Below are 17,029 nucleotides of genomic sequence, written 5' to 3'. Positions count from 1 at the left end.
TGAGCTCAGGAGTTCAAGACCAGTCTGGACAACATGGCAAGACCCCGCCTCTACAAAAAAAAAAAAATACAAAAATTAGCTGGTCATGGTGGTACACACCTGTAGTCCCAGCTACTTGGGAGGCTGAGGTAGGAGGATCACCTGAACCGGGAGGTCGAGGCTGCAGTGAGCCATGATCATGCCACTGTGCTTCAGCCTGGGTGACAGAGTGAGACCCTGTATCAAAAAAAAAGAAAGAAAGAAAAGAAAGGAAAATTACATTTGAGCAAAGACCTAGAATGAGGGAGCAGCACCATGGTGACTCTTGGAGAGGGAAGGACAAATTCCAATACCTGCAGTGGTAGGGGGCTGGGGCTGAGAGAGTGTCAGTGAGACACTACAGGTCACAGGAGGACTTGGCCATCACTGTGAGATAGTAGGCACAAGAGGTGTTTAAGCAGGGGAACCACATATTTATTATTATTATTATTATTTTGAGACAGTGCCTTGCTTTGTCACCCAGGCTGGAGTGCAGTGGTACCATCATAGCTCATTGCAGCCTCGACCTTGTGGGCTCAAGTGATCCTCCCACCTCAACCTCCCAAGTATTGGGGACCACGGGTGCGCACCACCACGCCTGGCTAATTAAAAAAAAAAAATTGGTTGTGAGATAGTGTCTCACTGTGTTGCCCAAGCTGTTCTCAAACTTGTGGTCTCAAGTGATCCTCTTGACTTTGCCTCCCAAAGTGCTAGGGTTATAGATGTGAGCCACTACACCCAGCCAAGTGACACAATTTGACTTAGGTTTGAATTGAATAGGGTTAATTTTTTTTTTCTCTCTTTCTTTTCTTTTCTTTTTTTTTTTTTATGAGACAGTTTCGCTCTGTCGCCCAGGCTGGAGTACAGTGGCGTGATCTCTGCTCACTGCAAGCTCTGCATCCCGGGTCCACGCCATTCTCCTGCCTTAGCCTCCCGAGTAGCTGGGACTACAGGCACCTGCCACCACGCCCGTCTAATTTTTTTTTTTAATTTTTAGTAGAGACCGGGTTTCACCGTGTTAGCCAGGATGGTCTCAATCTCTTGACCTCGTGATCCACCTGCCTTGGCCTCCCAAAGTGTTGGGATTACAGGCATTTTTTATTTTTTATTTTTTTTGGAGACGGGGTCTCACTCTGTCACCCAGGCTAGAGTGTAGTGGTGTGATCACAGCTTACTGCAACCTCTGCCTCCCAGACTCAAGGGATCCTCCCACTTCAACCTCCTGAGTAGCTGGGACTACAGATGCACACCACAATAAATACAATTTTTGTACAAAAAATTAGCACACGCCTGGCTAATTTTTTTGTAGACGAACTTTTGCCATGTTGCCCAGGCTGGTCTCGAACTCTTGGACTCAAGTGATGCAGCCGCCTAGGCCTCCCAAAGTGTTGGGATTACAGGTGTGAGCCTTTTGTTTTATTTTTCATAGAGCTAGTTCAAAGCTGAGGACCTGCTATGTGCAGTGGGGCAGGCCTGGGGATGGCACAGTGAAGTTACCAAATCATGCTCTTAAAATTAGAACATTCCACAAATAAACAGTAGGAGAAGATGCTAGGGGTCTGTCTGTACAAGGAAGAGGGGAGTGTGGCATGGGAGAGAGTGACCATCAAGGTCAGAGGGGCCCTTTTTCAGGAGACGGCGCTTGGGTTGAGCTGGGAGACCAGAGAGCAGCCAGGGGAAGCTCCATGGAGAGTTCCATGCAGACGGAGGAGCAGGGCCAGAGCCCTGGGAGAATGGGCTCAGGATGTTTAGGAACAGAGACCAAGCACTGGTGGATGCATGTGATGAAGGCTAAGGAAAGCTGGAGAGCTGGGGTCCAGGCTGCGAGCAGGAGGAATACAGGCTCTGATAATTTGGTTACTTGAATCTTGCTATCTTGCCAGTAAATATGTTTCTTGTTTTTGTGTTTTCTTTTGGAGACAAAAGTCTCGCACTATCGCCCAGGCTGGAGTGCAGTGGCGCGATCTCAGCTTGCTTTGCAACCTCTGCCTCCCAGTTTCAAGGGATCCTCCTGCCTGAGCCTCCGAGTAGCTGGGATTACAGGCGCACGCCACCAAGCATGGCTAATTTTTTGTGTTTTTAGTAGAGACAGGGTTTCACGACGTTGGCCCAGCTAGTCTCAAACTCCTGACCTCAAGTGATCTGCCAGCCTCGGCCTCCCAAAGTGCTGGGATTACAGGTGTAAGCCACTGCACCTGGCATGTTTCTTGTTCTTGTTATCAGGAAGTGGCCTTTAGAAAGCTTTGTCTGGTGGTGAATTATGACAGCTGATTTGCCCTGGATATTGGTCTTGCACTGAATGCGCCAAACACTGATCATGGCTCTAAAAGGGCCTTTGCAGGATCACGTGGACTTGGGCACTTATCTGCATACTTGAATTATGGATGTTTTTTCCTTCCCTTACAGGGAAGACCACTGGGATCCCCATCCATGTCTTTGGCACGGAGACTCACATGACGGCCATTGTGGGCATGGCCCTGGGCCACCGGCCCATCCCCAACCAGCCACCCACAGCGGCCCACACTGCAAACTTTCTCCTCAACGCCAGCGGGAGCACATCGGTAGGTGCCAGCCTCCCCCAACCTTATGGGAATGAACCATCTCATCTTTTCCACTAGAATACAGTCCTCCTTCTCTGTTGCCTGGGGGCATAGAGGAAATACAGCAGGAGTTAGTGCATGGTTGGTTTCTGGCTCTCTGCCATTTTTTTTCCTGCCCTGATCAAAGTAGTATAATGGAAGGACCAAGGATTTTAAAATTGGAACCAAGTTCAAATTGTGGCTGGGCATGGTGGCTCACGCCTGTAATCCCAGCACTTTGGGAGGCCGAGGCTGGTGGATCACCTAAGGTTAGGAGTTCGAGACCAGCCTGGCCAACATGGTGAAACCGCGTCTCTACTAAAAATACAAAAATTAGCTGGATATGGTGGTACATGTCTGTAATCCCAGTTACTCGGGAGGCTCAGGCCTCCCGAGAATCGTTTGAACCCGGGAGGCAGAGGTTGCAGTGAGCTGTGATGGCGCCATTGCACTCCAGCTCTGGGCGACAGAGCGAGAATTAATCTGAAAAAGAAAAGAAAAGAAAAACTTAAAAATTGTTACTCTCTTACTTTTTGCTGAGAGAGCAACCTTAGCCAGTATTTTGTCCACTCAGGGCCTCAGTTTGCTCATCTGTAACATGGGATAATATTAATTCGTATCTTGGAGGATTGTTAGTACTTTTGGAAGCAGCTTATAAAGAGCATTGCCATGCATAATTTTTATTAGTTTTCTTTGGGGCCTTTGAGGACCAGTGACTTTTTTCCCAGCTGTGACTCTTACCTCTTACTCTCCTTGTCTCACCCCAGACGCCAGCCCCCAGCAGGACAGCATCTTTTTCTGAGTCCAGGGCCGATGAGGTGGCGCCTGCAAAGAAGGCCAAGCCTGCCATGCCACAAGGTAACTCCCTGAGGCTTCAGGCATGTTCCAGGGAGTGGCCTTTCGGTACCCTCTGTATCTCTCTCCCCTTTCCCTTTCCCGCCTGGGCTGGCAGAGGTGGATGAAAAGTGGTTTGGGTTTTGCAATGGGAGTGTGCCTGGGACGCGAGGATGGTATGACTTGAGCCTCCCCTGTGGGTGCTCCTGAGGCGGAGGACCCATGCTGTGCCTGGTCACCTCCATTCCCCCTATTCTCTTCTACCCCTGTTCTTCTTATGGGGGTGTGAACTGGGCAGGGAGGCTGTGGAGGAGATAGGGTTACAGAAATTCCAGGAAGTGGAAAATTCTCTGAGACTCTTCTCCCAAGTGGAGGGCAGACGCCGGGACCCCAGGATGACAGAGCCAGCTCCTACAACAGCAGTTCCCAGCCCATCCCCACCATCCTGGGGCCCTAACAGACATTCCCTCCTCTGAATCCCCAGCAAGAAACACCCTCGCCTGTCAGCCCATCTGTATTTCAACTAATTTTTCTCTCCATGTAGATGTGATTCCTGCCGGCCAGCCCTTGCAGCCAGCTCTACATAAGTGGTGTTAGTTACCCCTGGGCTGGTACACCTGTGCAGCCTCTTCCTGGGACACACTTTGCTTACGGCATTTTGGGAAATAGTGACACTGTCCCAAATCAGCATCTTTATCCACAGCACAGGTCAACCCCATGCTGGCCGATCATCTCATAGTGTTTCGTGGAGACAAAAAGGGATTGGCATTAAGAGGGTGGGACCGTGCCAGCTGGAGAACCCAGAGTTCAAGTCATCCAGCTGTCCCTGCAGAGGGCCTGGGGGAGGCGCTGGTGTTGAGCACACCTGCCCAGCCTTCGTCCTCCTCCTACCCACTCTCTGCCCCTTTGGTCTTTGCTCTTTCTTGCTTCCATTCTGCTTATCGGTGCTTTCACCTCTTCTGCTGGCCTTACTCCGTTGTCCATTGCAGAACAGGAGAGGGATGGTGAGGGCTTTAACCCTGAAAGGCTTGTCCATGGGACCCTTCCCTGTTCCCACCCTCTCCCTCCAAAGCCTCCAGCCATCAGTGGGTCACTCAGTTGCCTTGGTCATTTTCTTTGACAGATTCAGTCCCAAGTCCAAGATCCCTGCAAGGTAGGATGCCCCCACCCTGCCCCCACTCCGCGTGTGGCTTTGTTAGCGGGTGACAGTTTTACTGTGTGCTCTGTTTCCCCTCCCCTGGTGGGTTGCAGTGTCGTCTGGTCTATTTTCTGTCCCTGCCTTGGTGTGGCCTGACCCCAAGTCCTAAGTCTTCGCTCTTCCTCCCCTCCTATCCCTGCTCAGTACACGCCCCACTCAGCGCTCTCCTCACTGTGTGGCTGTTTCTGGCTCCAGACTTGGGAGGGGGTAGAGACTTTGGAAGGAGCAAGAGCCAGACCCACAGCCCTGGAGAGTGGAGTGGTGTCAAGGAGAGAGTGTCGCCTGGGAAGGAGGGAGCCATCCAACTGAATGGGGAGTGGCAGACAGCCGTGGGCGTCTGTCACTGCTGGGTGCAGAAGGGGAGCCACAGGTCATCCCTGCTTCTCATTTACATCTCCTGATGTCATTTTCTCACCTTTTCTGCCCCAGCTTCACCACTGCCAGCTTCATCCTCAGGCTCCAGGGACCAGTTTATCTTTTTCTGGGGGTTGTGGAGGAACAAGAGAGGTGGAGAAGGAGGTAGACAGAAGCGCAGAAGGGTGTGCAGCGGATCTAGAGACTGGGTAATTGGAAGGGGTATGAACATTGTCTGGCGTATGAGGTCACATTTTATAGTGGACACTTCTGTGCATGTGCATTCACCCACTGGCCTAGCTGAGTAGATTAATTGGTTCATAGCATCAGAGCTTCCATTTAACTTTGACATTCACAGCCGTGGAGGCAGGGAAGTCTTTGTTGTCCCCTTGCTAAGGGATGGGGGAGGAGTAATTGGCAGAGTTGATAACCAGCTGGAAAGGCCCGGAATGCAGCCCTCTGGCCACCTGGCTTTAATCCTGATGTTTTTGTCTCTGGAAAAAGTTAAGAGCAGAGTTAGCCCAGTGTGGAAAGAACAGGGACCAGCCCTGGTTCTCCAGGAGCTCTCTGTGCTCTGAAGGGGAGGAAGGTTATGAGGAGGGGGGTTATCCTTGTTACTTTCTGGAGTGTGAGAAATAAAAGGAGAGTGCGTCAGGAGCGAGCCCTCCCCTCAGTGAGGCCAGAGGAGGCCTGGTGTAGGGGGCATAGCCCCCGGCGCAGAGGTTCTCTCGGGCCTCTCTGCTGCTGGTAAGCTGAGGATACATACACCCTTCAGCTTTGGTTTCTCTGTGCTTGAGGAAGGGCCACTTCACCTCCACCGTTTCCTGCTGGAGATGCTGGTAGATTTGTAGATTCCAGGCTTTGTCTTGATTTCTGTAGCTGGCAGGGTAGATAGATCAGAGGCATGTGCACGTGCGTCACCTGTCGGGAGTGACATGATGTAGGCTTCCCCTGAGGATGGTGGGTCATGAACTCACACTTATATTCTCCCTCCTCACTTTCACAGTTGAGCTGCATTTTAAGTGATTATGTAATCCTGGCTCTGATGCTGGATGACCTCGGACCTCAGTCATTTGGCATCTCTGGGCTTCAGTTTCCTGGGACTGGGAAGTGGGGGAACTGGATTAGGTGGCTTCCCTTGTTCTGTGATCTCATGTCTCAGCAGAACCCAGGTGGGTCTGGGTGACAGTAAATTCCAGGTATTTGCAACATCAGGAAACTTCTGCCATGAGAAGCTTAAGGCTGTGATGGGAGGCAGGCCTGTACAGGGATTTAATGAGACCATGAACTTGGTTAGCCAAGCCTGCTCTAGTACAGTAGGTTGATTAATACCAGATGCCACTGGGCTCGATGCATCATTCTCCCTAGGGGAGCTCAGAAACTCCCTGAGGGCTGCTTTCCTCCTCTAGGACTTGCAGGGACCCAGAGGGGAAGGTCAGCTGCCTGAAGTGTGGTAAAAGTCCTTTCCCTTTACGCTAAGGGCTGCACTTTTTTTTTTTTTTAAATATACTTGCTGCATTAAAATCTTCTTTCTAAAATTGTTGTGAGTACATAGTGGGGGTGCATGAGATATTTTGGTACAGGCGTGCAATGCGTAATAATCACATCATGGAAGGTGTTTTGTTGTTGTTTTTTTTTTTCGAGGTGGGGTCTCACTATGCTGCAGAGGCTGGTTTCGAATTCCTGGGCTCAAGTGATCCTCCCACCTCAGTCTCCTAAGTAGCTAGGATTCAGGCATGCACCACTAGGCCCACCTATAGAACTGTACTTCTGCCAGCTCCTTTTGTTCCCTTACCTTTTGTTTTGTTTTGTTTTGTTTTGTTTTGTTTTTTTGAGACAGGGTCTCACTCTGTGGCCCAAGGTGGAGTGCAGTGGTGCGATCTTGGCTCACTACAACCTCCGCCTCCTTGGTTCAAGTGATTGTGTGTTGGTTTCCCAAGAAGCTGGGATTACAGGCACATGCTACCACACAAAATTTTTTTTTTTTTTGAGATGGAGTCCCGGGCTGGAGTGCAGTGGCGCGATGTCAGCTCGCGGCAACCTTTGCCTTCCGGGTTCAAGCGATTCTCCCTGCCTCAGCCTGGGATTACAGGTGCCCACCACTACATCCAGCTAATTTTTGTATTTTTATTAGAGACAGGGTTTCACCATGTTGGCCAGGCTGGTCTTGAACTCTTGAGCTCAAGTAATCTACCGGTGTCAGCCTCCCAAAGTGCTGGAATTACAGGCGTGAGCCACCGCACCTGGCCTGCGCCTTACCTCTTAAGTGCCCACTGGAGGGTCTGTCCAAGAGCACTGTCCTGAGCAGGAAAGAGCCACCTGGTAGAAGGGAGAAGGACAGGAAAAACAGGAAGGCAGGTTGAGGGCAGTGGCCCTGTGTAACTAGCTTGCTGCTCCTGCCTTGTGCAGAGCCCTGGCGGGAACCTCAGTTAGCGATAAGGCTGCTGTGTCCTCAGCCCCGGCTGCAGCAAACCTCTTCACTGGACCTACACTGACCTAGAATTAATGCTGATTCAAACCCTAACTGAAGCTGGTTTTATGTCCAGATTTACAGGGTGGTGAGCATTGTTGGAACATCGTTTGTAAGTCCTGAGCCCACCGAAATTGGGGGAGCTAAACATTTTTTTCCAATTACGTTAAAAATAATTTGTCATGGCCGGGCGCGGTGGCTCAAGCCTGTAATCAGCAGCACTTTGGGAGGCGAGGCAGGCGGGATCCAGGGAACCGGGAGTCGAGACCATCCTGGCTGACCGCGGTGAAACCCGTCTCTACTAAAGACAGAAAACTAGCTGGGGCGAGGTGGCTGAGCCTGTAGTCCCCAGCTGCTTTCGAGGGAGGCTGAGGCAGGAGAATGGCGTGAAGACCTGGGGCCGGGAGCTTGCAGTGAGCTGAGATCCGGCCACTGCACTCCAGCAGCCCGGCAGAAGCGAGACTCATCAAAAATAATTTGTCAGGACCTCGGTGCATATAACCTGATGACACACCTTGCCTGGGAAATGAAACAGGTCCTGTAGGAATTCTCCTGGGCATTTTTGACTGTGGGGCCCTTCTTTCTCTGTTCTTTGCAGAGCTACTTACCAGATAGGCAGGCCCTCTTAGCTTGATTTGCTCTTTCTGCCACCTTCTTCCAGAAAAATTGAGGCACCTCCTCCCCAAGTTCTCAGAATTCTGTCCTCTTGACATTCCTTTATGGTTGTGATGAGGCATCACCCTGTGGACATGGGGCGTGGAGGGGTCTGGCAGGCAGCCCTGGCCCCTGCAGGTCTCCGGGGGGTATGTGTTCTGGGTGCACTCTCTGTGTCTTTGCCCACCAGGAAAGAGCACCACCCTCTTCAGCCGCCACACCAAGGCCATTGTGTGGGGCATGCAGACCCGGGCCGTGCAAGGCATGCTGGACTTTGACTATGTCTGTTCCCGAGATGAGCCCTCGGTGGCTGCCATGGTCTACCCTTTCACGTGAGTTACCCCATGGTGGGAAGTATCTCCTTCCTCTGCTAAGACAAAGCCTGGGGCTGGGCACAGTGGCTCATGCCTGTAATCCTAGCACTTTGGGAGGTCGAAGTGGGAGAATTGCTTGAGCCCAGGAGTTTGAGACCAGCCCTTGGCAACATAGGGAGACCCCCATCTCTATAGATAATTTAAAAATTAGCCGGGTGTGGTGGTGTGCACCTGTAGTCCCAGCTACTTGGGAGGTTGAGGCAGGAGGATTGCCTGAGCCTTGGAGGTTGAGGTTGCAGTGAACTCTGATTATGCCACTGCACTCCAGCCTGGGTGACAGAGCAAGACCCTGTCTCCAAAAAAAAAAAAAAAAAAGGCAGGGCTTGGGGAGTCAGCGAGCTCATTCCCTTTGCTGGGGAAGGCTTTGCCCATCCTAGAGACAGGGGCATCAATATTCCTTTGTCCCTTAGATGAAAATACTTTGAGGGCAGAGACCATGCCTTTTCTACCTTCTGGGTGAAATTCCTCCCCTCAGCTTCCCCTTCCCCAGTCCTGATAGGTGGAGGATGTCCTAATTCTTTTACTTTCTCACAGTGGGGACCACAAGCAGAAGTTCTACTGGGGGCACAAGGAGATCCTGATCCCTGTCTTCAAGAACATGGCTGATGCCATGAGGAAGCACCCAGAAGTAGATGTGCTTATCAACTTTGCCTCTCTCCGCTCTGCCTATGACAGCACCATGGAGACCATGAACTATGTGCAGGTAGATCACTGGGCTCTGGGGGGTGGGGGTGGGAGACCATGAACTATGCACAGGTAGATCACACTGGGCTCTGGGGTGGGGGTGGGGACATGAACTATGTGCCAGGTAGATCACTAGGCTCTAAGGGGTGGGGGTGGGGACCATGAGCTATCATGGGAGGTAAGATCCCACTGGGCTCTGGGGGTGGAGGTGGAGACCATGAACTATGCGCAGGTAGATCACTGGGCTCTGGGGGTGGGGAGTGGGACCATGTGAACTATGTGCAGGTGAATCCTCACTGGGCTCTGGGGGGGGGGGGGTGGGGACATGAACTATGCTTGGGTAGATCACTGGGGAAGGGTGGGGTGGGACATGAGGCTATGCAGGTGAATCACTGGGCTCTGGGGGTGGGGGTGGACATGAACTGCTATGCTGGAAGGTAGATCACTGGAAACAGGGGTGGGGGTGGGGACATGAACTATGCACAGGTAGATCACTGGGCTCTGGGGGGGGGGTGGGGACATGAACTATGTGCAGGTAGATCACTGGGCTCTGGGGGTGGGGGTGGAGACCCACGAAGACTATGCATGAGTAGATCCCACTGGGCTCTGGGGGAGGTGTGGGGAGACCACGAACTATCATGGAGTAGATCACTGGGCTCTGGGGGTGGGGACTATGAACTATCTTGGGAGGCTGTCTGGAGCTCTGGGGGAGTGGGGTGGGGACATGAACTATGCGCAGGTAGATCACTGGGCTCTGGGGTGGGGGTGGGGACATGAACTATGCACAGGTAGATCACTGGGCTCTGGGGGGGGCGGGGTGTGGGGACCATGAACATCATGAGTAGATCACGCACTGGAGGCTCTGGGGGTGAGGGAACAGGGACATGAACTATGCGCCAGGTAGATCACTGGGGTGGGGGTGGGGACATGAACTATGCACAGGTAGATCACTGGGCTCTGGGGGTGTGGGGACCATGAACTGTCATGAGTAGATCACTGGGCTCTGGGGGTGGGGGTGGAACCATGAACTATGTGCAGGTAGATCACTGAACCTGGGGTGTGGTGGAGACCATGAACTATGTAGTCACTGGGTGGGACTCCTGGGGGGGGGGTGGGGACCATGAACTATGCGCAGGTAGATCACTGGGTGCCAGGCTCTGGGGGTGGAGGGTGGGGACAGACTATGTGCAATTGCCGATCACTGGGTGGGCTAAGAGAGAGAGACCATCGCTCAAAAATCAAAATCGGGCCCTTCCGGCTCAAAAAATAAAAAAATCCAGAATCGGCTCATCCGGCATGGGCTCTGGGGTTGGGGGGTAGGGACATGAACTATAGCTAGGTAGATCACTGGGTGGGCTCTGGGGTTGGGGGTGGGGACATGAACTATGTGCAGGTAGATCACTGGGTGGGCTCTGGGGGGTGGGGGGTGGGGACATGAACTATGCACAGGTAGATCTCTGGGCCCTCGGGGGCAGAGGGTGGGGAAGCAGGAACAGCTCCTGTATGATGTCCTGTCACTGCTGCCTGGGACAAAGGGCTGGAGATTTGGGAGTAGCCAATGGTTTGGGTAGAAATGGTTGGAGACACGTGATCTTCAGAAGTCAGAATAGTGACCCAGGGCAGGTCAGTCTGGGCAGAGGCTGCTTACCTGGGCTTACAAAGAGGCTGCTCAGGCCTGGGACAGTGGCTCATGCCTATAATCCTAGGACTTCGGAGGCAGAGGCAGCAAGATTGCTTGAAGCCAAGAGCTCAAGACCAGCCTAAGCAATAAAGCGAGACCCATTCTCTACAAAAAGTTTAAAAATTAGTCCAGCCAGGCATGGCGACTCACACCTGTTAGTCCCAGCTACTGAGGAGGCTGAGGCAGGAGGATCGATTTATCACCCGGGAGTTCAATACTGCAGTTACCTATGATCATTCCATGGCACTCCAGGCTGAGTGGCAAAGCAAGACCCCGTCTTTAAAAACATTAAATAAAGTAAAATAAAATATACGCTGGGCATGGTGGCTTGTGCCTGTTATTCCAGCACTTTGGGAGGTCAAGGCAAGAAGACTGCTTGAGCCCAGGAGGCCAGTAAAGCAAGACCCTGTCCCTACAAAAAAAGAAAAAAAAAAAATTAGCTGGACATGGTGGCATGTGCTGGCTGAGGCAGGATGATCACTTGAGCCCGGGAGGTCAAGGCTGCAGTGAGTTGTGATCATACCACTGCACTTCAGCGTAGGCAACAGAGTGAGACTCTCTCTAAATAAATAAATAAATAAATAAATAAATAAATAAATAAATGTTAAATAAATAAATGAGGCGGCTCAGGCTCCACCCCCACTATATCCTCTCTGTGCTATCCACCAGGATTGACTGGATGCCGTGGCTTGTGTTTGTTGGGAGGCAGTGGTGGGAGGATTGTTTGAGGCTAGGGGTTCGAGACCAACTTGAACAACACAGCAAGACCTTGTCTCTACTTAAAAAAGGATTAGCCAGGCATGGTGGCACTCACTGGTCCCAGTTACTAGGGAGGCTAAGGTAGGAGGATCGCTTGAGCTCAGGAGGTTGAGGCTGCAGCATGCTGTGATCATGCCATTGCACTCCACCCTGGGCAGCAGAGCAAGATCCAGATCTTGTCTCAAAAACAAAAAAACAAATCAGGATTAAAGCACTTTATTTTATTTATTTATTTATTTTTTGAGACAGGGCCTTACTCTGTCACACAGCCTCCGCCTCCCAGGCTTGAGTGATTCTCGTGCCTCAGCCTCCCGAGTAGCTGGGATTACAGGCACACATGCCACCACACCTGGCTTTTTTTTTTTTGTAGAGATGGGGTTCCACCATGTTGGCCAGACTGGTTTTGAACTTCTGGCCTCAAGTGATCCACTCACCTTGGCCTCCCAAAGTGCTGGGATTACAGGAGTGAGCCACTGCACCCGGCCTATTTTAATTAATTAATTTTTTTTTTTTAATCTGTCAGCTTCCTAAGCCAGAAGAGGCCCAAAGAGACTCCAACATTTCATGATAAAAATATTATATATTTATTATAGAACAGTTTCAGAATACTGATAAATATTGTTTTGTTGAAAATAAATACTTGAGGTCCCATTTCAGAAAAACATGACTGCTACTATGAGAGTGTGTCCTTATCTACACCTTTTTCTAGATTTGAACAAAGGGAATAATACTGTATGCCACTCATATAATCTGCTTTCTTCAGTTGCTCTTTCCACATCGATAAGCATTTACTAGCAGCATCACTTTTGCTTTTGCAAATCTTGTGATGGGCAATCTCGGATTAACATTTGCCTGTATCCTTAATTATTCCCTAAGCATAAATTTCTAGAAGTTGAACTATTGCATCAGAAGGTGCAGGTTTGAGGCTGGGTGCGGTGGCTCACACCTGGAATCCCAGGACTTTGGGAGGCCAAGGTGGGTGGATCATTTGAGGTCAGGAGTTCGAGACCAGCCTAGCCACTGCCTCTACTAAAAATAAAAAAAAATAGCCAGGTATGGTGGTGGGCACCTGTAGTGCCAGCTACTTGGGAGGCTGAGGCAGGAATCCGGGAGGTGGAAGTTGCAGTGAGCCAAGGTGCTATTGTACTCCAGCCTGGGCAACAAGAGTGAGACGCCATCTCAAAAAAAATAAAATAAAATTAGGATATTGATTATTTTGTTGAAAATTATCACCTGATCCCAGACTGGCTTATTTGAGTTTATGACCGGAGAACATAAAATTGTTTTGATATCTAGAGGAAGTGAAAAAGAAAACACATTTGTTGAAATGGAGTCTCTCTCCGTCACCCAAGCTAGAGTGAGTACAGTGGCAAGATCTTGCTTGGTTCACTGCAACCTCCACCTCCCGGACTCCAGCAATTCTTCTGTCTCAGCCTCCCAAGTAGCTGATACTACAGGCGCCTGCCACCATGCCTGGCTAATTTTTGTATTTTCAATAGAGATGGGGTTTCACCTTTTTGGTCAGGCTGGTCTCGAACTCCAGCCTCAGGTGATCCACCCGCCTCGGCCTCCCAAAGTGTTGGGATTATAGGTGTGAGCCACCGCGCCCGGCTGCTACTTCTTTAGTCTAGGGCAGAGGTTGGCAAACTGCAGCCCAAGGCAAAACCTAGCACATCACCTAGTTTTAGGGTTGTTTTTTGTTTGTTTTTTGAGATGGAATTTTGCTCTTGTTGCCCAGGCTGGAGTGCAGTGGTGCGATCTCGGCTCATCGCAACCTCTGCCTCCCAGGTTCAAGCGATTCTCCTGCCTCAGCCTCCTGAGTAGCTGGGATTACAGGCATGCACCACTATGCCCAGCTAATGGCTCTCCCTGTGTTGCCCAGGCTGGCCTTGAACTGTTGGGCTCAAGGAATCCACCTGCCTTAGACTCCCAAAGTGCTGGGATTACAGGCATGAGCCACTCCACCTGGCCCCTACAATACTATCTTGACCCTTTATAGAAGTTTGCTGGCCCTGGTTTAGAGCCAAAGAGAGATGATTCCTGGATCCGTCCCATGCCCCTCCCACCCCGTCTCTGGGCTGAGTGTAGAAGCAGCTCATTTCTCTCTCTTTTTTTTTTTTTTTTGAGACGGAGTCTCGCTCTGTATCCCAGGCTGGAGTGCAGTGGCCGGATCTCAGCTCACTGCAAGCTCCACCTCCCGGGTTCACGCCATTCTCCGGCCTCAGCCTCCCGAGTAGCTGGGACTACAGGCGCCCGCCACCTCGCCCGGCTAGTTTTTGTATTTCTTAGTAGAGACGGGGTTTCACCGTGTTAGCCAGGATGGTCTCGATCTCCTGACCTCGTGATCCGCCCATCTCGGCCTCCCAAAGTGCTGGGATTACAGGCTTGAGCCACCGCGCCCGGCCGCAGCTCATTTGTCTTAAACGCTGACCCTGTCCTATGGGGATGGTGACAAGACTCGGAGGGTACCATGGGGAGAAGCCTTAGATAGCTGCTTTATGAGCAGGCACAGGAGCAGGTAGACAACAGGAGGGTGTGAGCTTTTGGGTGAGAGTGAACGTAGCTGCTATGACTGTAGCAGGGATTCCGAAATATCTGCCTCTGTTGGGTGGATCACTGCGGCGTTAGCTGGTGGAGATCAGTTTCAGCTATCCACCACCTGTGTTTTCAGGAGATGGTTAGAGTGATCAGGAGCAGAGGCCTGTGGGAAGAATGAGATGCATATTGGTTTTGTTTTTTTGTTTTGTTTTGTTTTTGAGATGGAGTCTCGCTCTATTGCCCAGGCTGGAGTGCAGTGGTGCCATCTCAGCTCACTGCAACCTCCACCTCCTGGGCTCAAGCGATTCTCCTGCCTCAGCCTCCCTAGTAGTTGGGATTACAGGCGCACACCACCATGCCCAGCTAATTTTTGTATTTTTAGTAGAGACGGGGTTTTGCCATGTTGGCCAGGCTGGTCTTGAACTCCTGACCTTAGAAGATCCACCCTCCTTGGTCTCCCAAAGTGCTGGGATTACAAGCATGAGCCACTGCGCCCGGCTGACATGCATATTGTTAACATTACTTTGTTCTTGGACCCTGGAAGGGGACATGGGGAATGGGAGGTGGGCCCTTGAACGGTGCTGTCTTGTTGCCCTTTCTGAGGCAGAAAGTTAACGGGAAGGGACTCTTGTCATCCTCTAGATCCGGACCATCGCCATCATAGCCGAAGGCATCCCTGAGGCCCTCACGAGAAAGCTGATCAAGAAGGCGGACCAGAAGGGAGTGACCATCATCGGACCTGCCACTGTGAGCTTCCTGTCCGGAAAGCCTTTTACGTTCGATGCTATCTTATGAAGTTCAGTGCCCTTAGGAAGTTTACTTTTTGACTCTTCTATCTCCCTCCTTGAGAAGGTTCCGGAAGTATTTGTTGAAAATCAGTCTGTCCATTTTTAGCTTTTTTTTTGAGACAGAGTCTCTCTGCAACGCGTAGGCTGGAGTGCAATGGCGCGATCTTGGCTCACTGCAACCTCTGCTTCCGGGTTCAAGTGATTCTCCTGCCTCAGCTTCCCAAGTAGCTGGGATTACAGGCACCCGCCACCATGCCCAGCTAATTTTTGTATTTTTAGTAGAGACAGGGTTTCACCATGTTGGTCAGGCTGGTCTCAAACTCCTGACGTCGGGTGATCCACCCACCTCAGCCTCCCAAAGTGCTGGAATTACAGGTGTGAGCCAACGCGCCTGGCCCATTTTTAGTTTTTGTTTTGGTTTTTTTTTTTGAGATGGAGTCTCATTCTGTTGCCCAGGCTGGAGTGCAGTGGCATGATCTTAGCTCACTGCAACCTCTGCCTCCTGGGTATTTTTTTAAAGGACTCTCTCCCTAGTCCATATCACCTTTATGGTTTCAAGGAGCTAATGAGTAATTTTTTAGTATTTGTCTACCTTCATACAACCATAGCATAGTCTTTGCTAAACCAAAGAATAAACTGCCTGGTGGCCCAAAGTCTTCATATAAGAAGAAATTATTCTTTTTTGGAGGGCAGCGGGGGACAGAGTCTCACTCTGTTGCCCAGGCTAGAGTGCAGTGGTGCAATCTTGGCTCACTGCAACTTCCACCTCCTGGGTTCAAGCAATTCCCCTACCTCAGCCTCCCGAGTAGCTGGGACTACAGGCGGCTGCCACCATGCCCGGCTAATTTTTGTATTTTTAGTAGAGGCGGGGTTTCACTGTGTTGGCCAGGCTGGTCTCGAACTCCTGACCTCAAATGATCCACCCGCCTCGGCCTCCCAAAGTCCTGGAGTTACAGGCGTGAGCCACCGTGCTTGGCCTTTGTTTTTTGTTTGTTTGTTTGTTTGTTTGTTTGTTTGTTTTGCCTTTGAGATGGAGTCTTGCTCTGTTACCTAGGTGGCCCAGGTAGTGCAGGAGTGCAGTGGCACAATCTTGGCTCACTACAGCCTCTGCCTCCTTGGTTCAAGAAATTCTCCTGCCTCAGCCTCCCGAGGAGCTGGGACTACAGGTGTGAACCACCACGCCTGGCTAATTTTTGTATTTTTAGTAGAGACAAGATTTCACCATGTTAGCCAGGCTGGTCTCAAACTCCCAACCTCAGGTAATCTGCCCCCTTCAGCCTCCAAAAGTGTTGGGATTGCAGGCGTGAGCCACCATGCCTGGCTGAAATTGTTCTTTGAATTATGTTTTGTTTGTTTTTTTAAGAAGCAGGGTCTCACTGTGTTGCTGGAGTGCAGTGGCTTTTCACTGGTGCGGTTATAGCACACTTCAGCAGCCCTGAACTCCTAAGCTCGAGCAGTCTCCCTGCCTCAGCCTCCTGAGTAGCTGGGATTACGGAAATGTTCCTCTACACCCTGGCTTTTGAGGCGGAGTCTCGCTCTACCGCCCAGGCTGGAGTGCAGTGGCAGTCTCAGCTCACCACAGCTCCGCCGCACCTCGGGTTCCACATCCTTCTCCGGCCCCTCCAGCCTCGAGTAGCTGGGACCACAGAGGCTTCACCACCTCGCCCGGCTATTTTTGTATTTCTTAGTAGAGGCAGGGGTTTCACCGGGTTAGCCAGGATGGTCTCGATCTCCTGACCTCGTGATCCGCCCATCTCGGCCTCCCAAAGTGCTGGGATTACAGGCTTGAGCCACCGCGCCCGGCCAGCCTGGCTTATTTTTACTTCTTACTGTATTAAAAAGTTGAAACTAGTATTTATTTCCAAAGAGCTGAGATTACAGGCCTGAGCCACTGTGCTGGGCTGAGTATATGTATCTGAACCTGAATTAGTGAGCCATGTTTCACAAAGAAGGCTGTCTTTTGTTCTGTATAATGTCTCTTGAGAGAAAGGAGACTTTCCTAAGCGGGAAACCCAATGGGCAAGTGTGATTCCTCTTCATCATTCTCTCCCCAGCCTGGCAAGAGAGGGCTGGGCAGTAATGCAGGGGCTTTGTGATT

The 17,029-nt window shown here is 51.1% G+C and overlaps 1 protein-coding gene across 4 annotated transcripts in view; it reads left to right on the top strand.

Annotated features, from left to right (window-relative positions):
• Window positions 1-17,029, top strand: part of ACLY (ATP citrate lyase) — a 53,955-nt gene that overhangs the window by 19,097 nt on the left and 17,829 nt on the right. For 2 of the 4 annotated variants that reach the window (XM_031657611.1, XM_031657609.1), the window contains exons 12-17: window positions 2,425-2,579; window positions 3,365-3,455; window positions 4,555-4,584; window positions 8,298-8,439; window positions 9,016-9,184; window positions 14,786-14,890. In XM_031657611.1, coding sequence (XP_031513471.1) covers window positions 2,425-2,579; window positions 3,365-3,455; window positions 4,555-4,584; window positions 8,298-8,439; window positions 9,016-9,184; window positions 14,786-14,890 — 692 coding nt within the window. The remainder of the gene's footprint in view (window positions 1-2,424; window positions 2,580-3,364; window positions 3,456-4,554; window positions 4,585-8,297; window positions 8,440-9,015; window positions 9,185-14,785; window positions 14,891-17,029) is intronic. The other 2 variants (XM_031657610.1, XM_031657612.1) reach the window with 1 other exon arrangement.

This window comes from Papio anubis, chromosome 17 (assembly GCF_008728515.1).
Source record: "Papio anubis isolate 15944 chromosome 17, Panubis1.0, whole genome shotgun sequence".
Taxonomy (NCBI): Eukaryota; Metazoa; Chordata; class Mammalia; order Primates; family Cercopithecidae; genus Papio; species Papio anubis.
Note: the sequence above shows the minus strand (reverse complement) of the source record. Positions and strands in the feature narration are given on the sequence as shown.